Genomic DNA, 25,737 nt, shown 5'->3' on the forward strand with positions numbered 1-25,737 from the left:
GAGTTGATTCCGGCCGCCGGAAAATGTAATAGAGAGAGAGAAGAGAGAGAGAGAGAGAGTCGGGAAGAGAGAGAAAGACGGAGAGAGTGAGAGAGATACGAGATAGAGAGAGAGACAGACGACGAGAGATAAAGAGAGAGAGAGTCACGGCGGCGATGGTGGTGCTCCGACCTCAGCGGCAGCGGCGGCGCACGGGTGATGGCGGCCGGAAAAACGAACACCGAGGGGAAGGGCTACGGGCTGCCGGAACAGGGAGAGAAAGAGGGTGATGGTGTCGGGTTGAGGTCCAGAAGGGGAGGAAGGTTAGTGGTGGTGCGTCGGAAGTCTGCCGGAAATCCGGGGTCGCCGGAAAACGGTAGGGGGTGGGGTGGCGGCTGAATGTGTAAGGATAGGGTTAGGGTTTTATACTTATACAGGTAGTTTATAAGATGTTACATTTTGGCCCCTCAAGTTTTGATCAATGTTTAATGTGAGTTTAAAAGTTTTCAAAGTTTATAATAACTTTGCCAAAACTCAATTTGAACCCTTTATGTGTTTCTTAACGACACTATAATGTGACAAACATCGTTTTATTTATGATCTAGTTCTAAAGTACTATTATATAATAATTAAATAAAGTTCTAAAAAAATGTTGGATCAGTTTTACAAAATAAGGTTTACAAAAACTAATACAACTCGAGACTCGAATTTGACGGATGTCACAGCTGCTGGCCCTAGGACCTCGCAACCGGGCGCTTGTTCTTTATCATAACAAACTAAAACAAGTGTTCACACTGCACATCCTTACCTTGCTTATTGTTTATTATGATACATTTTTTACCAATTAATCCAATTATACAAAAATACCAACATTAATAAGCAAACAAAGTAATTTTCTTCAAAGCTAAAAATGATATTTCCGGTGTCCATCGATGAAAACGTTTCATTTATGGGTTCACACGCATGATGATTTCAGATCCGTATCGTGTACGTGATCACCATAAGTTTTCGGGTGGATCGGTGTATGTCACGTCAGCTTGTCAATCCGTAAACACGACCCGTTTAATCACCGATTGACATGTGCTAATGATTTCACTTCTATAACTTTCTATTTCTAGTTTATACCATACACATTATTTATACTATATATAAAGAGAATCCCATGGGCAAAACTAATAGCAAACTTTTAAGAGTTTTACAACTCACAAAGCATATGGTACCTTAAAGATGGGCAAAATAGTATTTGTAAAATATCACGTTTTTTATAATTTTATTTAAATAGTTACAGTTTTACCCTTTAATTTTGGTTAACTTTTGTTAATTTGAATAATAGTTACACTTTTTCCTCTTATTCTAAACAAACTACCCCGGTGACTTTTAAACAACCATAACTTTTTCACACATTAATATTTTTTAATAACAATTACACCATAAAAACGAGCATTTTGTTCTCTTTAATTTGAGTATGGTCCTGTTATAGCTTATTAGTTTTAAAGCTAACATATTACGTGATTACCAGTTTGTACCAGCAATGAGTCGGGCGGGTTTGGCTGATGGATAATTTGGTTCGGGTCGGGATGAGTTCAGGTAAAAAACGGGCTTCATGTTAAAACTAAGTCGGAACGAGTTTCACGTCAAATCAAATTGTGTTAAAAACGGTTTATTTGAAATTACTTTACATTTCATCTTTGGTTCTTGATTTTTGTCACCGGTAACGCACGTTCAGGCATCCGTTATACGGATGATATTGTATATACATATCGGGTTGCCCACATTTAAGCATTGTGTGATGCGCTTACGGATACCGGTTACATGTCTGATGCCACGTTAAACGCATACCATCATCGGGTTACGCATGTACCAAGGTTACGAGCGTACTAACATTGGTCGCGTAGACCGCTGCATCGCGCGGGGACATGGGTTAATATTATTACATTATTACTTACGCCCACGTTCCTTTGATAAACAGGTGACCCGTAACGTAAAACCCCCAAATACCCAAATTACAGATCTCTCTGTTAGCCATGGAATCCTCTCAGACCACCGGCGGCAACGGTACTCTCAACCCCCAAACTACCGACGCTTCACCCGGCACATCCACCACGTCATCCTCCGACGATCCGAAACAAAACCTTAACCAAGTCATTAATTCCATCCAGAAAACCCTAGGAACCATACACCAGCTTTACCTCACTGTCTCATCCTTCAATGTCTCATCTCAATTACCTCTTCTCCAACGCCTGTAATAATAATATTATTATTCTATGTTTTAGGGTTTTGATATTGAAATTGTTAATTGTTAATTATATATATATGCAGAAACGCACTTGTTATGGAGATGGATAACATGGCCAAACTGTCTGAGAAGTGTAACATTCAGATTCCAATGGAAGTGTTAAAGTAATATTTTTAATTTTAAATTTATATTTAGAATTTATATATGTATCTTAATTTGTGTGTAATTGATTGAATTTGTAGCTTGATTGATGACGGAAAGAACCCGGATGAGTTTACGAGGGATGTTTTGAACAGTTGCATTGCGAAAAACCAGATTACCAAAGGCAAAACTGATGCCTTCAAGGTTTGCACAAAGCTAATTCTAGAAGTGTCGGTTTGGGGTGTTCGGTTATCGAATCGGACTCAAAAGGGTTCAAATTCGATTCAAAATGGAATTCGGGTTTTGAATATTTCGAGAGTAATCGAATTTGAGAATATTTGACTCGAAATTCGAAATCAAATTATGTATAGAAATAGAAATCAGTTACGCTGTATCAATAAATGTGTAAAATTGTATATGCGGAATTTAGTAATCGGCTTTAAGTTTATGTAGTTGATTTCTAGTTCATTTAGTTTGTTACTTCGTTAAATGTTTGGCATAGGTTATTCCCACACCATATAGCTTATTTGGACACCTCTATACGAGCCGTATAGGTGCAAAATTTTGTTCTTTTGTGTTAGAGAGTATCAGGTGTTTGAAGCCTATACGGCTCGTATAGGGGCTAAACGATCCGTAGAGACTGGAAAAGCTGCCATTCGTACATTAGTTAGTCATGTGAGGGCTATACGACTAGAATAGTCCCTATACGAACTGTATAGAGTTGTTAACACACCATGGGGTTGGTGTTAATATAACGAAGTGTTGGACTTGAAAAACTCGACATTCGATTTAATTCAGTTCTAGATTAATAATCGAATTCGAATCCAGCTTCAAAATTTCTAATCAAATTTGAATTCAGTGATTGAATTTCAAATCCAGCTTCAAGATTTTAAAATTTGAATAATTCGATTCGTTTAACATCGCTAGTTATATCTGTGTGTGTGCAACTGTGCATATGCCATATGTATGACTCATTGACTCACTGTTTAGTGTTTACATCCGTGCAGGCTTTGAGGAAGCACCTTCTGGAAGAACTTGAACAAGCGTTTCCTGATGAAGTTGAAGATTACAGGGAGATTCGTGCGGCTTCTGCAGCTGTAAGTTCTCTTACCTTTTGATTTTGTGTCACTGATTTGATCTCGTATTTACTTCTTGTGGTATAACTTATATTATATCTTTAGTACCATTTAATTTGTTTCCTGAAACTAGTATTGCAAGCATTGAAAACTTTCTTATTTTAGTGGATAGTTTATTAAGAAGTTAATTACTCGGATACGCTCTGTGGTTTACGTATATTGCACGTTTGCTCACCTTTTTAAAATTACAAATATGCACCCCCAATAGTTTGTAACGGGAAACATTGGTTCTCCCTAGCGTGGATGACCGTTAGTTTTTTTCAGTTAAGTGTGTGAAATGTCAATTTTACCATTAATACTAAAAAGCAAAAGAATTTAAAAAAATTAGAAATGTAATCTTTGTGCCAGACATCCGATCATATTCTCCGGCTATCTTTGGTTACCGGCCATATTCTCCTTAAAACCTTCTATTATTAATTCCATTAAACCTGTGACTGTTATTACTCACAAATCCATTTGAACTGAAACTTAGATATCTTATTTGGCTTATAATCTTGTGAACAATAGAATTTTTGGGTTAAAACCAACTTACCAAATTTGATGAACTTGGAATATGATAATCTTTATATTCCTTCCTGATTCAGCCTATCGAACATTGACACACTGCCACAATTGATTATTTCATATTCTAATTGCTGCAATACAAGTTTGAGGGTATGTATTAGGATGATATTCAATTCACAGCTGCATTTGTGGGGTTTTATACTTTTATAGTGTTTATCGACATAAGCTTGAAATGTGTTGTTTTGGCACGAAAGGTGTTGAAAAATTCATATGCTCTGTTCTATCGCTGGTGAAGAAGACCCTGTTTTTTCTGGCAGTCTCTAGTTTTTCTGAAGACGACCATAACCCCACGGTCCACACTATTTCATCTCTCTCTCTCTTCTCTGATCGGTAACTCAACCCTCACCACCACACTATTTTAACATCAGATCGAGAAGATTTATCCGATCAGTCCTCATCTTTCTACTTTCGATGAATCTTTGCTAAATGGGCGGCCGTTTTGTTGATCCGTTCCATCTCCGGCAATCCTACAACTTCACCTCCCTTCTCTGCATTAGAAGTCAACGTGTTGGGGTGGAGGGGCGGTGGATAAACGGAGAAAAGGCAAAATGGTTTTGCAAGTTCACCTCCATGTGGGCCCTGACATTATTAATTTAATATTTGTTTTTTTAAATAGGTGGTGCAATCTATGCAGTCGACAACATATATCGGTTATCGGCCCTTTGATAAATCATCATCATCATCATCATCATCGTACTCAGTATATCCCACCAATAGCAATGCTATGGTAGGGTCTGAGGAGGGTAAGATGTAGACAGCCTTACCTCTATCCCTATGGGATAGAGAGGCTGCTTCCAGTGAGACCCCCGGCTCGATAGTAGTTTTGCATCAAGCCTTGGACATAAGGCACATAGCACTCAATCATCGGGACACCGGCTGATTGGTGCATGTGCCCTTGTCTTTCGGCTATCAACGCCACCACATGATGCCTGATTAACCTTCCGCCACTTTTAACGTTATTTTCACGAGATTAGTAACGGCCCTTTGATAAATATCGACGCAAAATATGGGCTCCAATATTATCGGCTATATTGACCAATATTTGACCACTATTGAACCGATATATCACCGTTGTTTCCGATATCAGTGTTTAAAGTCTTAATTCTCAATTTTTAGTGTTTAATGTTAGTATTTTAAGTCTTAATAAGTTCCTACTTGCTACAATTGTTAGTGATTTGCAAGTTGTAAAAGGTTAGTTTGTTAATGGTAGGATAGTATACTAAATTGTTGGTGTTAAATTGCCATATATATAAATTCTGTATGATATTAAAATAAGTATTTCCCACCACGATGACCGATATCTCAAATATCGGTTCTTGACCGATATCCAAATTTTTTCCGCATTAACTGCATAGGGTGCAATTGTAATTTTATATCCACTTAACTGAAAAAATAAATGGTCATCCACGCTAGGTAGCGACAATGTTATCTGCAGCGTACTTATAATTTTAGATCGGTGGGGAGCAAACCCGCAACATGCGTAAACCACAAGGAGCATCCTAATAGTTAACTTTTTATTAAAAGAACTTGTTAACTGTTAAATGTTAATCAAGCACCCTTGACAAATTAAAGCATACTTTCTGACCTTAAACTGTTACAATATTCAGGAAACGATGCGCCTTGCACAAGCACAAAGCATGTTACCAAATGGAGATGTGAAGCTTAAACCTGAGATGTAGACTCAATGTTATAGTTATTGTTAAGCTGGATTGTGTAGTTATTAATATCTTGTTTTAAAACTATATAAACAGTCAGTTCAATAAAGCTTTTTAACTTCTATATGTCTAGTTTTGTAACCTTTATGTACAAGTTCTGTAACCTTTTACTTGTTCACCATGTAATTGGTATACTATTGGTTCCTTGAGTAAAAAAGACTACATTTGGCTGGGGCAGTTTTAGGCTATATATGACACATCAGACAAAACTCATTGCTGGTCTACAGTATAGATACTGGACCATTAGTAATGCCTGATCTAAATATTATCAACATGTTTTTAGTGCATTGACTATGGACAATATTGACCGACATGAGGTAGGTACCTGTAGAGGTGCACAAACCGGGAATTTTTAGAGTATGGTCAATAAAAGTTAAAACCGGACTGGGTTTCCGAGTATAGTCGGGTATTTGACCGGGTAAAGGTGGAACCAGTTCAGGTCGGGTGCGGTTCTGGGTACGGGTATGGGGAGAAACTCAAAACTAGGTCGTACCCACGGGTTGGGTACGGGTAGGAACCGGTTCCGGCTGCGGGTTGGGTAGAAACCGGTTCTGGGTCGGGTCCAGAACCGGGTATTTTGTGCACCTCTAGGTACCTGACGTTACAAACTTATTATAAATTGTTCCATTCTTGTACGATAAACTTTTACTGTTTTGATTTGTCTGTGTGACACGGTTTTTTCTGTTTAGTTAAATATTTTGAATATTTTACAAGATGAAATATTGGTCTCATTGCGCCTCTATATGGGCTTGTTAGTTGAATTATTCTGTGAACACTCTGATAAGTAAGTAGGGCTGTCAAAATCGCTCGTCACTTGAACTTGCTCGTCGCTTGCTTGGAAATTGTTCGGAAAATGTTCGCTCGATTGTAAACGAGTCACTCTGCTCGGTTCGGTTTGTAAATGAGCACAGGTCTGCTCAATTCGGTTCGGTTCGGCTCGTATATTTTTAATTTGTTCTATATATAATTATATATGAACAAATATATAAATATACAGACTACACATATAAAATACAGTATACAATTTTTTAAAACCTTTTAAAATTTTCTTATTTCGTCAATTTTATAGTTTATTAGTTCGATTCAAGATTTAGAATATTAAAAATTTGTTTACATGTTCATTATATTTCACTTTAAACTTTTTTTCTCCTTAAAAATTACATCTTATTTTACGTTTATCTAAAAACTGCTAATTTATTTACATAATATATTATTTACATCATTCTAACTTGTTTCTTATTAAAACTGAAAAAAATAAATAAATAATGTTCGATAGAAAAATGCTCGATTCGATTTTAGCTCATTTCGATTTTCTTGGTTTGAAGTTCAGCCCTTCGGTTCAGATGTAAAAGAGCCAAGCAACGAGCAACCCTCCGCTCGGTTCGGCTCGTGAACAACTCTACTGATAAGTGATAACATCAAAGAAGCATCAACTGAATTATTCTGTAAGCACTCTGATAGCATCAAAGATGCATTCATTTATGTGGTGGTGATATATACAAGTGTAAACTAACTACTTGTTTTTATGTTTTTATGTTTTACTCTGGAACCAAAAGTGAAACTACTCTACGATGTTTTTATGTTTTACTCTGGAAACAAAAGTGAAACTACTCTACTGCTTCTACAATATCCTTCCTTAATTAACCTCTTTAAAACTCCCACCACTTTTGCAAATCTGGCAATTGTTCTTCAATCTCCAACAAACTGTTTCCTTCTACAAAGTATGCGAAACCGTCACAAAACGGAACATTCATTTCTTGACCAAACATGTCGTCGGTCGAGTTAGTTAATCGATCATCCGACTCTTCGCCACTCGCACTGCTGCTACTTTTTTCTTGATGCTCTTTTGCTACATTTCTCAACACCTCCAACTGTTAATTAAAACAACAACATTAATTCATGTTCATTAGGATCGGTTTTGTAATTCAAAAGGGGTGGCAGCGCAGCCTGCCTGCCTATGTATTGTAATTGAATCCATTTTTTAGTTAAATGAAATATGTAACATTTATTAAATAAACCGAACCGAAAAAAACATTATACCTCACCTGATTAAGTAGTGCCTGATTCTCTTTCTTAAGCGACTCGGATTTCAACGCTAGTGTCTCATAATTATGTTTTAACGTGTTATACTCTTGCTCAATTTGCCTAGACTTCGACCTGGCTCGTTTATTCTGAAACCATATAGCCACTTGACGCGGATGAAGCCCGAGCTTATGTGCCAACTGATGTTTCATCCTTAACTCGGGTCTCGACTGTGTCTCAAACATGTACTCTAGGAAACTTATTTGTTTGTCGGTAAATCTCTTCCGACCCTCATTTCGGTTTTTCCTGATTTCGGATGCCAAATACATTATTATTATTATTCTCGGTCGAATAGGGATATGCGAGTATAATGGTAACTGGTGTATGATAATAAGATATATAATATATATAGTGAGTGTGAGGTTTTAGATGAAGCACAGGTGTACGCGTTGAATTTGACAAGAATCCTACCACTTTTGTCTTGTTACAAACTTACCATGCATTAACCGACTTGTACAATTACACGTTTTCGTTATGTCGATTCATGTCACACTCGCTAGAGTTAAAACTGATGTCCATTTGGTTTTGATATTTTATGGAAAGAGTTGTGTTGGAATAAAAGTACAAGTGTTTATAGCGTGAGTAATAAGTATTAAATAAGGGAAACATTTCAAAATAAGCGTTTATGAAAACATTTTTTAGGTTTTAAGTGTCATTTGCAAGAAATTTTCAAAATAGGTATTATAATCTAATCGTAAAGAGTAGTTTGTATAACCAATTAAAACTTGACACGTCTTTAAACTAAACGTAACGAGCAGATTTAGTAATCATTTACTCGTCACGATTAAATAAGTTTTATGCCTCGTAATCAACGCCCACGAGTAATCCAAAAGTTCTTTAGTCGCGACGAGTAGATTGTAAGGTTAAACTAGTCGCAACAAGTTAACTACTAATAAACTACTCGTGTAGGGAATGTAAACCAGGTAAACTAGTCGTCGCGAATAAATGACTTATGAATTACTCGTGGGCGTTGATTACGGGACATGAAATTTATTTAGTCGTGACGAGAAAATGATTAATGTACCTGCTCGTACGGTTAGTTTAAGGACACATGGCAGGTTTTAACTAGTTCTACAAACTACTCGTGTGTAATCATAAACTACTCGTTACGGCTTATTTATAATACTTGTTTTAAAAATTTCTTACAAATGACACATAAAACCTGAAAAACGTTTTCATAAACGCTTATTTTGAGAATTTTTCCTTTTATAGAAAGAGTTGTGTGAGAATAAAAGTACAAGTGATTATAGCGTGTGTAATAATAAGTATAAAATAATAATATTAATAAGTGGGAATTGGTAGGTAATGAGTGTGTGGGCCTGTGGCTTTTAAGATGATTGACTAAAAGAAAAAGAGGTGAAGAATGAAATGACACGTTTGTAGGTGGGGTGTGTTGGAAACGACAAAAGGGATAAGATACGATGTGCCAGATGGGCCAATTAGATGAAGACTAGTGTGTGGGAATTAGCTGATGTGTTACTTTGTGGTTTATTGTTTTTTAAGGAAAAACGTGTAAATAAAACTATGGACAGGTCTTTTTTTGAAATAGGTATAAACATAATAGGAGAGGCCACTTCATGGTTATGGATATGTATGGTGATGTATCATGGGCCCGGCCCATAGTAATTGGTTTGTATGTATGTAATTATGTATGCAGTGTTTTTTAAGTTGTTATGTAGAGTTTGTTAATGTTTTCTATTTGACTTAGACTAGGGGTAATGGGGCGCGGTGGATGGGGGTGGTTCAGGTGGCTGATCATGTGGATCGCGAACACCACTACACCCTTCATGTGATTAGGGGCGCGGACGAGGGGGTGGCCAGGACCGCGGGGCGGAAACTAGCCGTTGGCTAGTGTGGTTTTAAAAAAAGTAGTCGTTGGCTATTATTAACGTAAAAAAAAACGTTTTTTATTACAACCTCACTATAAATAACTACCCCATTTTATAACAATAACACACCATTCTCACTACATTTCTCTCTAATAATTTAAAAACCTCTCTAAGTTTCTCAAATTAAAAACCATGTCGGGCTCAGGTTACAGTAATATCAACACACAACCGGAGCCGGCCCCGCAGAACAATCCCACAAAGGTAAGGAGAAGAAAACCGGAGAAGCGGGATTGGTGAAGCTCGAGATACAATTTAACGAATTGTCAAGTAGCCTCCTCTCGATTGGTGAAGCTCGACATACAAAAAATCGGTTCAAGAGTTTGACATTTCTAGCCAAAGATTTTAGCCACCTACCGCTATCCGACAAAGCGATAATGGAGGAAGAAAATAATCTTATTCGGAAGAAATTGGCGGAAAAAAATAAAAAACGCTATTTTTATGTATTTTAAATTTATGTTTTTATTTTCCTTTTTTATTTATATTTTAATGAAGTATTTTAATTTATGTTTTTATTTTTCTTTTTTATTTATGTTTTAATGAAGTATTTTAATTTATATTTTTGTGTATAACAATAAAAAAAATTAAATCAAGCCCCGGATCACCTGGACCACTACACCCTCTGGGGCTTGGTTGAGAAGCTTGATCCAGGGCCATGTCATCGCCTACGTGTCGGGTTTTGATTGAATCACTTGGGCTCAATCAAGCCTCATTACCCTTAGCCTAAGAGCATGTGTTGGGCCAATGGCGAAGCTTGGACTAAGACATTGAAGGGGGGGCTCAAAATGTATACAAAAGATCATAAACAAGGGGGGCAGCTCAATTTTTGGCCGAAAAAAGTTAAATTTACACTACGTATAAAAGAATTCTGTTGAAAACTAGTAAATTTACACTATTGCATAAAAAATAGGGGGGCCAGGGCCACCCTGGCCCTACGTTAACTTCGCATCTGTGTTAGGCTACATACTGCCCCTGGCTACAAGTGGGCGATTTAAGATCAATGAATTAGATTTTTTCTCATCCTTCTTATTTTTGTTTTACTTTGTATTTTAATCTTATGTATGTGATGGTTGAGCCTGAAATATCTAATCCCAGAAGACGCTCAAATTTGATTACAAATAATGTAGAAAACAACTAACTATTAAGTGGCATGAAGAAAATCCGTTTAAAAAATGAAAACATGGTTGGGAATCAAGCTACTGTTGTTAAAAACATGTCTTGAGGATCAAGCTATTAAGAATGAATCTTTTGGTGTTTATAAGGAATCTGATTTTTATATATAGTTGATGATGTGGAAGTTGACATGGATGAAATTAAATCAACTTTTGACATGGGTGAAGTATCTTTTAAGAAGAATGATAATTTTTTTTTATGAGAACAGTATTGATGCTTTTATATATAACACAAACCGAACTACATCTGGATAATGGGTAAGCGAGCAACAAGCTGCGCCGCTATCCCCTTTTGAATCGCAAAACCTATTCTACTAAATATAAATCCTTGGTTTCTCGGGCTCTGCGAGTCACTGTGGACCACCTTCTGCACCCACTCCAAGAAGCGAACCGCCTCGGGAGCTAGGGATCCAAAAGTGTCGAAGGCAAATGGAATGAACACGTGCTGATTCTCCAAACACGATGTCTCATGCTTAGCAACCTTCCTACTCCGCTCTCAAAACCGCCTGTCCCGGTATAAAATGATAATATAAATAATGATGATGATTTAGATGACTCTGATAGTCAAAGACCCAAAGTGATTATGAAACACACTTTCCATATAAAAGAGTAGTAAAGAAGCTTGAAGAAACAATAAAAGGTGGCTGCAGTAGTCCCATTTTGTATTATACAAGCTTATTGTAACAAAAATGACATCAAATACTCTAGTAAACGGTACGGGTGTTTGAATCAGACTCGAATATGTTGAAATTCGAACCGAGTTTGGGTTTGGATTTTAGGTTATTCGGATCGAAGTTTCATTAGATTCAAAATTCTAATTTGAATGCAAATCGAATTCAGATCCTAGGTATCTCACATTGATTTGATTCGCGTAATCCACATTCGCAATCTATGTATGTCTCTCTATATACACACACTTATGGTTTATAGTTGGGCTTCAAAATTACTTAGAATTCAAAATAATACCCATGATGGTTTTATAGGCTAAAAAATGTTTGAATAACAGTGTTTTAAACTCTAACTTTAAAGTAATGATCCTTAAAGAATCATGGACACTATTTTGCATTATCCACGGTAACTACCAGACGTGGTTTAAAATTTCTAATATTGGATGATATTAAGAATACAATACTTGTAATAAAAAAACAAATGATGTATATAACGAGATTTTTCTCAAATTTATACATTTGAGATCATAGATTTTTTATTTTGTCTAATTCAATTTATACGAATATTACCAAATTCAAATAAGCTTATTCAAATCAGTTGTTTTTTTTCTTTTTTTTTTACAAGTTTTATTTAAATTGGAATTCGGTTTAAAATTTTTAAGTTTGAATAACTCGAATTCGACAAGATGAACACGTCTAGCACAAAGGCATGCAACTAATAGTAGAAGACAACTAGAGGATTTATGGACAAATTAAAAATATTTTGTCAAGCCACAAAAAATGAAAACAACAGTCAATTTTAGATTTTCTCTGACCATTAATAATAATAAATTAATCTATATATTTTTTTTCTTATGAAAATTAAATTCCTTTTGACATTGAGCAGTAGGAGCTAGTTACCCAAGATGGTTACTTGGTTAGTGGTTACTCTTGTTTTTAATACTTGTTATCGATCTAGAACCTAGACATTTGGGAACCTCAAGGGGTTTGGATTGAGGTAATTATGATAGGATTGGATCGGATGCGGTCAGATTGTTGACTCGTGAATCGATCACTATATATAGTTAATCCGTGACTTGCATTTGATTATACATGACACATATCCAAGCTATATATTTTCATATGGGAAAATTCCCATAATAGGCCATTTAAAAAACGTGTTTCCAAAATTATCCTCAGTAATTCAAGTTTTCAATTTTGTCCCTTTGTTATCTCGTCGCCGACGACATGATAGCGAACACCGACGATACGTTACTGAAACAAATAGGATAACGACACGTGTCCGGAATCTGGCCGGAATAGGTCGTCGACGATGCGTTAGTGGATAACACATCGCTGCTACCCTACGTTAGCAACATAACGCGACGACCTATTCCGGCCAGATTCCAGCCACGTGTCGTAATCCTATTGGTTTCAGTAACGCATCGTCGGTGTTCGCTATCATGTCGTCGGCGACGATATAACAAAGGGACATAGTTGAAAACTTGAATTATTGAGGATAATTTTGGAAACACGTTTTTTAAATGGGCTATTATAGGAATTTTCCCTTTTCATATTATTTCCTATAATTACGCTACCTCACATTCAAACAATTCTTCATTCTTGCACGAGATAAAAATACTGTTACACCCAAATTCAAATATGAAATATATACTATTGTCACATGCACTCAAAAACTATTGTTATCAATTGTCTTATATGATAGAGTTAGAAGTGCATGTCAAATGGCAATCAAGATTATTAGCCAAAAGCTAGGAACCAAAAGGTTCTAAACCTTCAAGGTTTACAATGTTTATTCAAAATCCCAAAAACTAACTATAACAAATAACCATACAACCTATTTAAGCTAAACAATTTAAACTTTAAATGGAAACTAGATAAATATAAAAATATAAAAAATAACAAGAAATAAAAGTAAATCTTCTTATTTATTTTCTTAATCTTTATCTTCAAACCATTCATGCATCATCATATATTATTTACATATCAATGTGATTTGTAAAATATGTCAATTATCATCATTCTTTATTTTTTTTTCAGTCTTAACATTTGTAGATTTTTGATGATTTGAGAAACATTAACATAAACAAACTTTGTTAAAGATGAATATTAAAAGACTTAAGGGTGTTTGGGGGAGCTTTTTAAATTGCTTTTTTTGTTTATTTGCTTTTTTGAAAAGCAAAAACAACTTTTGAAAAGTTTTATTTTGAAGCTTTTGGAGTTGCTTTACCAAACACATTTTGCTTTTTAACAAATAAATAACAAATAAGCAAACTTTAGAAGCTCATCCAAACACCCCCTTAAAATCTATTGGAGTACTATGAGAGGTTGTTGGAAGATGCAGTATGGGATGAAAGATGGATCGATAAGTTGAGTTTTGTTGATGATCCCGAAAACAATTTTAATAAGAAAACGGGGGAAATCAATAAATCGATAAAATGTGTATAGTTAATTATTTAAAATTATTTTTTTAAATTAACTAATTGGAAAATGGTTTAGGGATGAAGTATTCCCTCGACCCTTTGGGGTGGTGTTCACGGGTGTGGTGTACACTGTACAATATGATACGAGCACGAAAACTTCACATGAACGCAAACCGACCCGTCCATTCTTGACTTGACAAAACCAACAAAAAAGATTGTAATTTTTTTTAACTTTTTTTATCCATTATTGAATCAACCGATGATAAGCAGTTTTCTGTGCATCCAATGTTTGAGTTTTGTTGGATTAAATATAAAACTGTCTTTTGTCCATTCTTAGGCTGAGGGGTGTGGAGCGCGAGAAAGGGCGCAAGAGGCCAGCCGCTCGCGCACCGGGGCGCGAGCACCACACCACCGAGGCGCGAGAGGGGCGCGAAAGGGGCGCGAGCGAGGAAAAAGAGGCAGGCGCAAGGGGGTTCGCGGGACCTGTGGGGCGTAAATGGGCTTGGGAATGGTGAAAAGAGCCGTTGGAGTCTTAAAAATGAGCCGTTGGCTCTTTATTTAATAAAAAAAAAAAAATTTTTTACTCCTATATATTACCCATTTTATACAACACTTAACACAACTTCAAAAAAAAACCAAACTTACCTATTTCTTTATACAACACTTCCTATATATTACCCATTTCTTTCAAACTTTTTTAAAAAAACCTTTACAAAATCCTATATAATACCCCTAAATCAACCCATTTTTACCATATCAAACACAACTTCAATCTCCAAACTCATATATAATATCCCAAACTCCTATATAATACCCAAAAAAAATCCAAAAACAACCCAATTTTTTTTTTTAAAAATAATGTCGTCGTACTCGTCTGATTCCGACTCATCCGAAGAGGATGATTTGCTACTTCATGTAGGGGGAGTTTTGACCGCAACCGTGGTCAATCTCTTGCAAAATCAAGCCCATCAACCCCGACTCCCGAGGGTTAGAGCACCACCTCGTGATCGTGATCGATCGGGTGCTAACGATACTTTGATGAGGCATTATTTTAGCCCTCAACCGGTATACGCGGAGTCGGATTTTCGAACTCGTTTTCGAATGAGCAGGCAATTGTTCACGCGTATAGCGAGTGATTTAGAGGCACGGTATCCCTTTTTTCAACAAAGGGAGGATGCTAGGGGTCTTCCCGGTTTTACCCCTCTTCAAAAATGCACGGCTGCTATCCGTCAATTAGCGTACGGCATCTCGTCGGACGCTTTGGATGAGTATTTACAGATGTCGAAAAGGGTTGCACGTGAATCCCTTCATTTTTTCTGCCAAGGTAAAAAACATTAATTTTACTTTTTATTAAATATTTATTACATTTTGTAATATATATTGTACGTAGGAGTCATATCGACTTACGCTAGGAGATATCTGCGTAAACCTACAACGTATGACATCCAACGCATATATGAGGTGCACGCAGAAAAACATGGTTTTCCTGGGATGCTAGGTAGCATCGATTGTACGCATGTTGGATGGGCTATGTGTCCAACGGCCTGGTGAGGTCAGTTCCACCGTGGTGATCATGAAGGGCCGACCCTCATACTTGAGGCGGCGGTTTCACAGGATCTTTGGTTTTGGCATGCTTTTTTTGGTGTTGCTGGGTCAAATAACGACCTTAATGTTATCGATCAGTCACATTTGATCAACGACCTTATCGACGGGGTTGAACCACCTCAATCTTTTCTTGCAAATGAAGAACTCTTCAAGTACGGGTACTATCTGGTCGATGGTATTTACAACGAATGGGCTGTGTTAGTTCAAGCTTTTACAGATCCAGTCGCCGACAAACGGAAGTATTTTACGAAGAAGCAAGAGTCTGCTAGAAAATATATTGAAAGAGCTTTTGGAGCTATAAAAAAACAATATTATGTTCTGACGAACCCGATACGTTATTGGACTCGGGAGAGGATAATGGACGTCGTCTACACGTGTCTTATCCTACACAACATGACGTTAGAAGACGAGGGCAAAGCTATATGCCAAAACTACCAAGGTGACATTCCGCCACAACCGTCCACAATCAGTGATCAACAAAAACTTCATAACATAGCAAATATCAAGAGCCGTGAGATACACGGGGATCTTCGACATGAGTTGGTTGAACATTTGTGGGCGAGGCGACCAGATGATCTTGTATTAGATTAGTTTTATTATTAAATATTATTGTTTGTTTAATTTTTAGTATGTTTTTTTTATTATGAATTTTCAAAAAAATGTGTGTTTTTTTAAATAATTTTTGAGTTTTTTTAATAATACGTTTTTTTAATACATTTATAAAAAAAATAAAAAAAAAAACCGCTCGCGCCCCCTCTCGCGCCCCTCCACACCATGTCCCGGGGCGCGAGCACCACTACCAACACCCATCTTATCAAGTTTCTCTCTCTGCCACACGTCACAATATTATTGGCTGGCGCCCCCACTCGCGCCCCCCACACCCCTCAGCCTTAGGCTGAGGGGTGTGGGGGGCGCGAGAGGGGGCGTGAGTGGGGGCGCCAGCCAATAATATTGTGACGTGTGGCAGAGAGAGAAACTTGATAAGATGGGTGTTGGTAGTGGTGATAGCGCCCCGGGCCATGGTGTGGAGGGGCGCGAGAGGGGGTGCGCGAGCGGTTTATTTTTTTATAAATGTATTAAAAAAACGTATTATTAAAAAAACAAGAAATTATTTAAAAAAACACACATTAATTAAAAAAACACATTAATATATAAAAAAAAATTAAAGTACTAAAGAAAAACATTATTCTTATTATTCGGCTTCGTCTTCTTCGATCAACCTCTTCCGGATACGTTCCTTTTGTTTTTCCATCAGCATTTGGTCGACCGGATTTAGGTGGCTGAAGTCTCTTGCAAGGAAGTCCAAATCTCTCATTCTTTTTTTTTCCTTTTTGTCAATAGAGACCACCTCCATGGTTTTGTTGAATTTATTGAGGGATTCAACAAGATCGTTGATGTTTACGGCTTCCCCCTCAGCCGGTTTTTTCCCCCTGGCGTCCCTTCCCAATGGCCGCCTCCTCGGCGATGAAGACGTTTCCTCCCCCACAACGTTTAGGTCGAATCCAACCCGGCAATCCGACCCAGCGGAAGTGCTGTACGCTCCAGACGAACTAGTTTTAGTCCGTTTCGGCCCTACTTCCGCATCAAGGTCCGGCGCCACCAGCTCAACCCACTTGGAACACCTTCTCAACCTCTCCCACACCTTTACACCGTCCCACGTCTTCACCGTCCCATACCTCCGCAGGCACTCCTGCCTCCACTCTTCGACAGTGAAATTATAGACCGCCAAATCGTCACTGCCACTTGGTCTCATACGACCGGCGTTCCTGTTGAACAGATTAGTAAACAAGCCGACAAATTTTCTGATTTCGGTCCACCGACCCGAAATCATATCGGGGTTCCGCTCTGTACTCCCAACGAGCGAATAGAACGTCTCCCTAACCTTTGTCCAAAAGACCTTGCTCTTTTGGTAGTCGGCTGCAAAATGCATAAATAAATTTGTAAGTCATTTAACTTTTTTATTTAACTTTTTTTTAAAATCATTTTTAAAAACGTTAAAACAATTACCGCAACGCCGATCCTCAGAAATGGCTATCCAAGCCCGACACAGGGCTTCCTTCTCATCCGATGACCACGGAGTGATTTTCCGTTTCGCCCTTCCAGTCGAAGCCGAACCCGACCCGTCCATTGCAACTTGTTTTTTCCGGTGGACGCGTCTTCTTTGTCCCGCAGCTTCACCTTCTGGTTCTTGTGTCTCCGGAACTACAAAGTTAGGAGACGGTTGTATGTTGGATGGTTGAAAGCCGGATGGTTGTTGCGACCCCGAATAAAACATCGGTTGGTCCGGTGCCGACCATAAATCGTCGTAACTGTAATCTGATTCTAGGTTTGGGTACCAATTTCCAGCCATGTTTTTAAAAAAAGGTTTGGAAGATGGGGTGATTTTGGGTTTTGGGTGTGGTATGTGATATTGGTATGTGATATTGGTGTTGGTTTGGGTTTGATATAGGTTGAATAGAGAGAAAAATCGTGTTTGATTTTGTGTTGATATTGGTATGTTTATATAGAGTAGGAAAATTTTTTTTTTTAATAAAAAACCCACCCAACGGCTCTTTTCACGCATCCCAAGCCTCATTCACGCTCCCCCCAGCCGCTAGCTCACCCGCGCCTGCCTCTTTTTCCGCGCTCGCGCCCCTCTCGCGCCCCTATAGCGCCTCGGTGGTGTGGTCCTCGCGCCCCGGGGCGCGACCGCCTCGCCACTTGCGCCCTTTCTCGCGCTCCGCACCCCTCAGCCTTAGGGATGGAGCCAGGCCCATATCACATGAGATGAAACCTGTGCTACCTGCCTATACTATTACTAATTTACTATGCCTTCTCTATATTCACATATTAACTTCTCTGCCATAACGAGACTTCACATTTCTTGAGGAACAAACGGTCAATATTCCATTTTCACCACCCAACATGTCACATGCACCAATTCTATAGCGCCACATTTCTTGAAAACACCAAAATGTCTAATTAACTAATCATAGTAACTTAATATTCACTTAAGAGAAAATTCCTAAAATGACCCATTTATAAAATATGTTTCCAAGTTTATCCTCACTAATTCAAATTTCTAACTTTGTCCTTTTGGTATCTCGTCGCCAACGACATGATAGCGAACACCGACGATGCGTTACTGAAACAAATAGGATAACGACACGTGGCCTGAATCTGTGTTGACGATGCGTTATGTTGCTAACGTAGGGTAGCGACGATGTGTTATATTGCTAACGTAGGGTAGCGGCGATGCGTTATCACTAACGCATCGTGGAACCTTGTGTTGTCATAACAAGGTAGCAACAAAATAAGACATCGCCACTACCCTACGTTAGCAACATAACGCATCTTCAACCCTATGTTATACCCAACAAGTCGCCGACCATGCGATCTGGCCACGTGTCGTTATCCTATTTGTTTTAGTAACGCATCGTGTCGGTGTTCGCTATCATATCGTCGGCGACGAGATACCAAAGGAACAAAATTGGAAACTTGAATTAATGAGGATAAACTTAGAAACACATTCTATAAATTGGCTATTTTGGAAAATTTTCCCTTCACTTAATTTTTTACCAAATTAGATTGGGATGAAAACGTATTTGCCAAAATGAGTGATTTCAAAAGTATTTATTAAAATATGTAACTTTTTATAAATTGTGTTTCTCTCTCGTATTTATTGGCTTTGGATAAGAAAGATTTAAATTGTTTTTTGAGGCTAAAAAAGTCTCAATTAAGATAAAAATATTTTTTTATGAATCACGGTTTTATCACAAAATAAATAAAAAATAAAAATTGATGTTTTTTATAAGTTATAAAGTATATGTAACTTAAAAAAGGGTTTTTAAATAGAAATGTTTATTATCTTTATAAATATCTTTATTGTTTCTTTATAAGTACTGTTATAAATGTTTTTGTTATTCATTGAATATATATCGACGGCAATACAAATTTTTGCTTTTTTATTAATTTATCCGATATACTTTTTCCATTATGTATTCTCAAAATAATTCTTTTTCAAAATTACTGTAAACACGATGAGAATTTGTTTGGTATCAATTCGGATCGTTATGCCTTAGATACTTAGAAACACATTCTATAAATAAAGTCTTAATATGACTAAAAAGATATCGACACGGGTTTTATATCCATCGAGAAAACAATACAAACGAAGGTTGGTATTGTTGTTGTTCGGTCAAAGTCGGTTCCATTTGTTTGACACCGGCACATGTATAATTTACGATAAAATAAAATATTGTTCATAGTCAACAATATTTTAGAATTAATAACAAACCTCATATTCAAACTATTTTATATACAAAATCAAAATGGTTTATATTGATGGCGTAATTTCTTTCATCTATAATAAAATAACGTAATTATATAAAATTTTGAAATCTACATTTTGGTGTGTTCAAGTAATGGCCACATTGAAACAAAAAAACAAACGGGCAATAAGTTGCACCGCTATCCCTTTTAAATAGCAAAACCTAGTCTTTCAAAAACTATGTCCGCTGATCTTGATGTCATTATATTACTATGCATGACCCGTTAAATCGTCGGCGCCGTCTCTATTTTTTAGGCGTCTAACGCGATTTGTTTTAACTTCATACGAGAACTTTTTCACTTCTAACGAGATTTTTTCTGGCTTCTAATGAGAATTTTTTGGATTCTGACGAGATTTATTTTTGGGTTCAGACAAAAATATTCTTGACTTCCGAAAATATTTTTTGTTGTTTCCGACGAGTTTTTTTAGCTTCCTATTATAGTTTTTGAACATGTGTCAGAATTTGGTTGGTTAAAATAAACATTTTCAAATAATAATAATGAACATTTTCAAAACCATTGTGTTTGACCATTCAGTTACACATTTCGTCATTTTCCATAAAAATAATAATAATAATAAATACGTTACATTTTCAAATAACCGTTGTTTTCTTGAGCCGTAAAATATGATTCTTTTTGTTTTAATCCCGTGACATCACTTAACCACCACCATGCCTATATATCATCACCCCAGTCACACCACACTGTCTCATTCACATGACCCAACCACAATGGTTCACTCCTACTTCTGGTTCACCATTTTCTCCTTAACATTGTCTTCTTTCACTTCTGCTTTAACTTCCCAACAATACTCGGATGCACTCACCAAAGCAATATTATTCTTCCAAGGCCAACGATCTGGCAAGTTACCGAATAACAATCGTGCCAAATGGCGCGCTGGTTCGGCCTTGCATGATGGTTCTTCTGCCAATGAATGTGCCTAGCTTAATACAGAGTTGATTTCTTTTGAAAACCACTTTGAGTTTTAAGAACTCGAAAGAAATCAACAAGACATTTTTTTTGAATTTTTTTTACATATATGTAATATATGTAGGTTACATGTACGTAGAAAAATTACTAACATTTTTTATGCACCTGGTCGACTTTTTATACAGATGTAACGGATGTTTAAATTAATGTAATCACTGTATATTTTTTTTTGGTTTGTAATTTTGTATAGGTGGACTTGGTTGGTGGTTACTATGATGCAGGGGATAATGTGAAATTTGGGTTGCCTATGGCGTTCACTACTACAATGCTGGCATGGAGTGTTATTGAATTTGGTGATCATATGAAATCGGAATTAGCGAATGCACAAGCCGCGGTTCGGTGGGGATCTGATTATCTTGTGAAAGCGGCCACGGCCACCCAGGGTACCTTATATGTCCAGGTGTGAATATTGATCACCATTTTGTTACATGTAGACTGTAGAGTGTAAATGAGTTGAGTCGAGCCAGGGTGGGTTGGGCTTGGTTTCTTTTGTTTTAACTAACTGAAATGTTGGGCTTGAGCTCGGCCCATCAAAAGCTCGAGTTAACCTGTTTATTTAAAGTATCTTTTATAAATAGTGAGAGGTATAAGAACAAAAGTTAATAATGTGTATTGCATAATCTATAAAATACTGATTTATATAGTTTTTGTATATTGAATTTGGGTTATGATTTTGTGATACATATTAAAATTTTAGATATATTGTTTTTGCACACTCTCATCAAACTGCAACTAAAAGTTACATCAAATACAAATATCTAGGGCCATTTTTTTAGAATCGTAAAATAATTGACAAAATTGGTTGAGTAATTGAGTTTAAACATTAAAAACATTTTTTTTTCCCAAAAAGATGTATATATAAATTAGAAAAAATAAAAATTCGGGGTGTTGACCACCCGGCCCTGCCTCATAGCCGGTTCTAAAAAAGATCTAAACTTGTATATATAAACAAGCGAGACTAACGAGCCGATTTCAAACGAGCTTCAAATAAGCTGCAAACATTTTCAACAACCCTACTTGAATGCGTGTAACAGTATCACATTTGTTAGGCCGACTCAAGGGGGAAAGAGAGAAAGTAATGGTTTTGGGGCCCCATATTTAAAAAAAATATATTATATGTAGCTATTTTAGGCTTTGTCATTGTTAATGACGATTAAGTTTGTGGTCTATAATTAAAGGTACACAAAAAGAAATTTCGTTTACAAATTACAATATATTAATGAAACGGGCCCTAATTTTATTATCTGCTTTGAGCTCTCAAAAACTCGGATAACTACTCAAATAACATGTTTTAGATTTGTACTTAATTCAAACAGGTGGGTGAACCTTACTCCGATCATCGTTGCTGGGAAAGGCCAGAAGACATGGACACACAACGTAACGTATACAAGGTGTCGGCTCAAAACCCGGGGTCTGATGTGTCTGCAGAGACTGCAGCCGCACTAGCTGCCACGTCAATTGTGTTTCGTGACTCTGATCCTTCTTATTCGCATAATATTAACTAATGTAATGAAATGTACCAGGTATTTGATTTGGCAAACAAGTATAGAGGCTCTTATAGTGACTCACTTGGCTCTGTTGTCTACCCATTTTACTGCTCATACTCTGGATACAATGTAAGATGACTCGTGACGTGATAAAAAAACAAACAGTCTTCTTTTTGAACGAATAAATTGACTATATCACCTTGAAAACTTCAAATTATTAAGATAGCTGTTTGACTATATTTTCTTTTCAAATTATTAAAAAGAGGCGCACTCGAATATTAAAGGTAGTTTAAACGCCAAATATCTTTTTAATAAGTTGTATTTTTTACATATAATTATATAAGCTTTTTTTATTATTATTTTACAAATAAATTAGTTTGTCAAACTAACTATTTTATTTTTCCATTAACTTTTTTATATTACTTAGTTTTATTCTTCAAACAATGCTATGTTTTTTTAAGTAATGCTTCTATGTTACTTATTTTTAATTTAAAATTATGCTATTATAATAACCACGTTATTATAAAATAAGTTTAAATAGAAGAAAAATCTATTTTAATGACCATAGAGTTGTAGTATGGTCCCGTGGTGTAAAAGGAGTCGGGCCCGACTAGTCTTGAGCTCGGCTTGCTTGGAATTACCCGAGGTGTAGTAATTTAAAAGACCGTTCACTTAGTCGATAACCAGGGCCGGCTCCAAAATGATGAATTTTTTTTGGGCCAAAGACAAACATTTATTTGGGCCTAAAGTAAAATGAACATTTTTTTTGGGTTTAAACAATTTAATTTGAAGTGGGCTTACTTAGTTATGATTTGAGTTGTGTATAAAAATAAACATAAAAATGTCTCAAGTCTCAAATAAGACTAGAATCCACAACTTCTTGATTAGATGCCATACCTCTTTGCCACTAGACCAAATTAGTGGTTATGAAATTATGTTGAAACATTGATTATACATAACTTTTTTTTCATAAAAATACATAAGTTTTTTTTATTTTCGGGCCTAGCGGGGTGTCGGGCCTGTGGACGTCGACTACCCAGCCACACCCCTAGGCCGGCCTTGTCGATAACTCGATATTAAGTTATTGACCGTTAAGATGGCTATTTTGGTGATTTTCTTCTTGAAATGAATTTAGGATGAATTATTATGAGGAGCGGCATGGATCCACAGAGCTTCACAGGACCCTTCATACATGTCCTACATTCAATCTAACGATCACATGATGGGTTCAGACGACGACGATTTCTCCTTCAGTTGGGACGATAAACGCGCCGGGACCAAATTCTTCTCGCCAAGAACTTCATCGAAAACAAACTAGACCAGTTTCAGTTATACAAACAACACTCAGACAACTACATTTGTTCTCTAATTCCCGGAGCCCCAAATTCGCAAGCTCGATACACTCCAGGCGGGTTGTTTTATAAACAAGGTGAAAGCAACCTTCAATATGTCACCACATCCTCCTTTTTATTACTAACATACGCCAAGTATCTCGAGTCAAATGGTGGTCAAGCGTCTGTGGGGGGTCAATGGTGACGTCTGAGACGCTTGTAGTACAAGCAAAGAATCAGATTGATTATATATTGGGTGATAATCCGATGAAAATGTTGTATATGGTTGGATTTGGGGACAAGTACCCGACACGCATCGGTGCCCTCAGTTCGTGATCATCCTGGTCGAATATGGTGTGATGCAGGGCATCAGTATTTTAGTTCTGGGTCGCCTAACCCGAATGTGCATGTTGGAGCGATCGTGGGAGGGCCGGATAGTAATGATAAGTATGGAGATGACCGGAGTAATTATAGTGAGTCCGAGCCGGCTACTTATATTAATGCGCCGTTTGTTGGCGCTGTGGCCTTCTTCGCCAGACAATAAGTTCAGGTTTGAATGTTTGATGTTTATTGTTAACCATTGGATGTTTGAGGATTATGAAATGTTAGTAATGACATGTATGATCCCATGTTCTTGGGTAGTTAAGGTTTTGCATTAGCAACTAATGAATGTGTTGGTATATTAAAACACTATGTTATAAACCCGTGTATTTCACGGGGTAGGCTACGACAAATTTGAAATTAACAAAAATCAATTATGCTTAGCATATTTTGGCAAGAAGAAACCATAAAAAAAGGATCAGGTAACACAAGTAAAAGCTGATATACATAAATAAAAACCAAATGATAACATGAATAAGTAATATCCCTAGCTAATGAGATCTATAGCCAATTCTCTCAATAATTCAAGAATCTTTTCTCATACATATTTTCAAGTTTGGTCATTAACTGTAAAATACTTGTAGGTGAGAGTTCTACGTGTTCACGTAACAAGATGTTAACATAACATGGAGGCCTGCCCTGAGAATAACGCATATCCAAATAAACTTTGTTTTATTATAACTTATTATAATAGTAGATGACATAATTATCCACAGTTTGTCAATGCAATAGTGTATCAATAATAATAATAATAATATTATTATACTAGGTGATCCAGGCCCGACCCTTGGGAGAGTGAGGAGGGCGACGGGGCCCAATCTTCTAAGAAGCCCATAATTGTTAAAAAAATAAAATTTACATTATATATATACTAGACGGATGCCCGCGCGATGCAGGGGGTGTTTGACCCTATTAATCACGTAATAAATATGAATGTTTATAGTTCGGTTAAAACCTTGAAATCCTTTAAACCGGTCATTGGTTTGGCTTATTTTTTTATTTTTTATTTTTTTTTTACTTTCGGTTAGTTGGTCGGTTTCAAATATTTCAAAACGTAGTGAACGATTGGTTCGCGGTTTATACTGGTAACCGACCATATGACACCAGACCAGATTGTAAAAGTTAAATGCATTTTAATCTTTTTTTTATAATTAATTATTAGATATGTTTAGTTATATATATTAGATATAGTTAAAATGTAATTGAACATAAATCTTTTTATTACAAATAACTTGGCTATACAACTTTAAATTAACCTAATTGCAATATGATTTTTTTTGTGATATTTGTTGTTATCATTTCGCGTCCTAGATATTCCATTAATATTTACCATTTATGTGGCTAAAATTATCATTCTTTATTTCTGATCCTTTCAAGTATCATATTATGTTGATGGTTAGTTATAATTGATGGTACATTTAAATTAATAATTATTTTAAACTAAATTTATTATTAAAGTTTAAACTGTGAAACCAAACTGGAACCAAGCCATTGGTAACGATTCGGTTTCAACTTTCAATGGTTGAGTTTGGTTTTGGACGACAAAAAATCAGTATTAACGGTTGGGCTCACAAGTTTAACTTAAAACCATCAAAACCGACACTAAACACCCATACGTAACATATTAATTTAT

General features: G+C 36.6%; 2 protein-coding genes and 1 pseudogene across 4 annotated transcripts; 2 read left to right on the forward strand and 1 right to left on the reverse strand.

Moving 5' to 3' along the window:
- The first annotated feature begins 1,934 nt into the window (after window positions 1–1,934).
- LOC143591328 (mediator of RNA polymerase II transcription subunit 10b-like) lies at window positions 1,935–5,863 on the forward strand. The gene is made up of 5 exons (XM_077071566.1): window positions 1,935–2,221; window positions 2,299–2,379; window positions 2,458–2,560; window positions 3,364–3,453; window positions 5,664–5,863. The coding sequence occupies exons 1-5, from the start codon at window positions 2,004–2,006 to the stop codon at window positions 5,733–5,735; spliced, it is 564 nt and encodes a 187-aa protein (XP_076927681.1). The 5' UTR covers window positions 1,935–2,003; the 3' UTR covers window positions 5,736–5,863.
- Window positions 5,864–7,233: 1,370 nt separating this feature from the next.
- Window positions 7,234–8,172, reverse strand: LOC143591329 (homeobox-leucine zipper protein HOX6-like). Of its 2 annotated transcripts, none has more exons than XM_077071568.1 (3): window positions 7,817–8,172; window positions 7,417–7,642; window positions 7,234–7,332 (listed from the first exon to the last, which is right to left on the reverse strand). In XM_077071568.1, the coding sequence occupies exons 1-2, from the start codon at window positions 8,120–8,122 to the stop codon at window positions 7,421–7,423; spliced, it is 528 nt and encodes a 175-aa protein (XP_076927683.1). In that variant the 5' UTR covers window positions 8,123–8,172; the 3' UTR covers window positions 7,234–7,332; window positions 7,417–7,420. The 2 variants fall into 2 exon arrangements, with proteins under 2 accessions (XP_076927683.1, XP_076927682.1); XM_077071567.1 differs by lacking the exon at window positions 7,234–7,332 and adding an exon at window positions 7,346–7,378.
- A 12,316-nt stretch (window positions 8,173–20,488) lies between these two features.
- Window positions 20,489–24,267, forward strand: LOC143591334 (endoglucanase 1-like; annotated as a pseudogene). The gene is made up of 4 exons (XR_013145645.1): window positions 20,489–20,841; window positions 21,096–21,305; window positions 22,222–22,521; window positions 23,528–24,267. The product of XR_013145645.1 is annotated as an endoglucanase 1-like (transcript).
- The last annotated feature ends 1,470 nt before the right edge of the window (window positions 24,268–25,737 follow it).

Source organism: Bidens hawaiensis, unplaced genomic scaffold (assembly GCF_021521415.1).
Source record: "Bidens hawaiensis isolate Kalapana, Puna unplaced genomic scaffold, B.hawaiensis_p1.1 tig00039577_1, whole genome shotgun sequence".
NCBI classification, from domain to species: domain Eukaryota; kingdom Viridiplantae; phylum Streptophyta; class Magnoliopsida; order Asterales; family Asteraceae; genus Bidens; species Bidens hawaiensis.

Bases quoted from the DNA above. Each gene is read 5' to 3' on its own strand.
- LOC143591328 (XM_077071566.1), top strand. From the start codon at position 2,004: ATGGAATCCTCTCAGACCACCGGCGGCAACGGTACTCTCAACCCCCAA. The intron at 2,561-3,363 runs GTTTGCACAAAG...ACATCCGTGCAG, and splicing joins GCAAAACTGATGCCTTCAAG to GCTTTGAGGAAGCACCTTCT. The intron at 3,454-5,663 runs GTAAGTTCTCTT...TACAATATTCAG, and splicing joins TTCGTGCGGCTTCTGCAGCT to GAAACGATGCGCCTTGCACA.
- LOC143591329 (XM_077071568.1), bottom strand. From the start codon at position 8,122: ATGTATTTGGCATCCGAAATCAGGAAAAACCGAAATGAGGGTCGGAAG. The intron at 7,643-7,816 runs GTGAGGTATAAT...TTTAATTAACAG, and splicing joins ATCAGGCACTACTTAATCAG to TTGGAGGTGTTGAGAAATGT.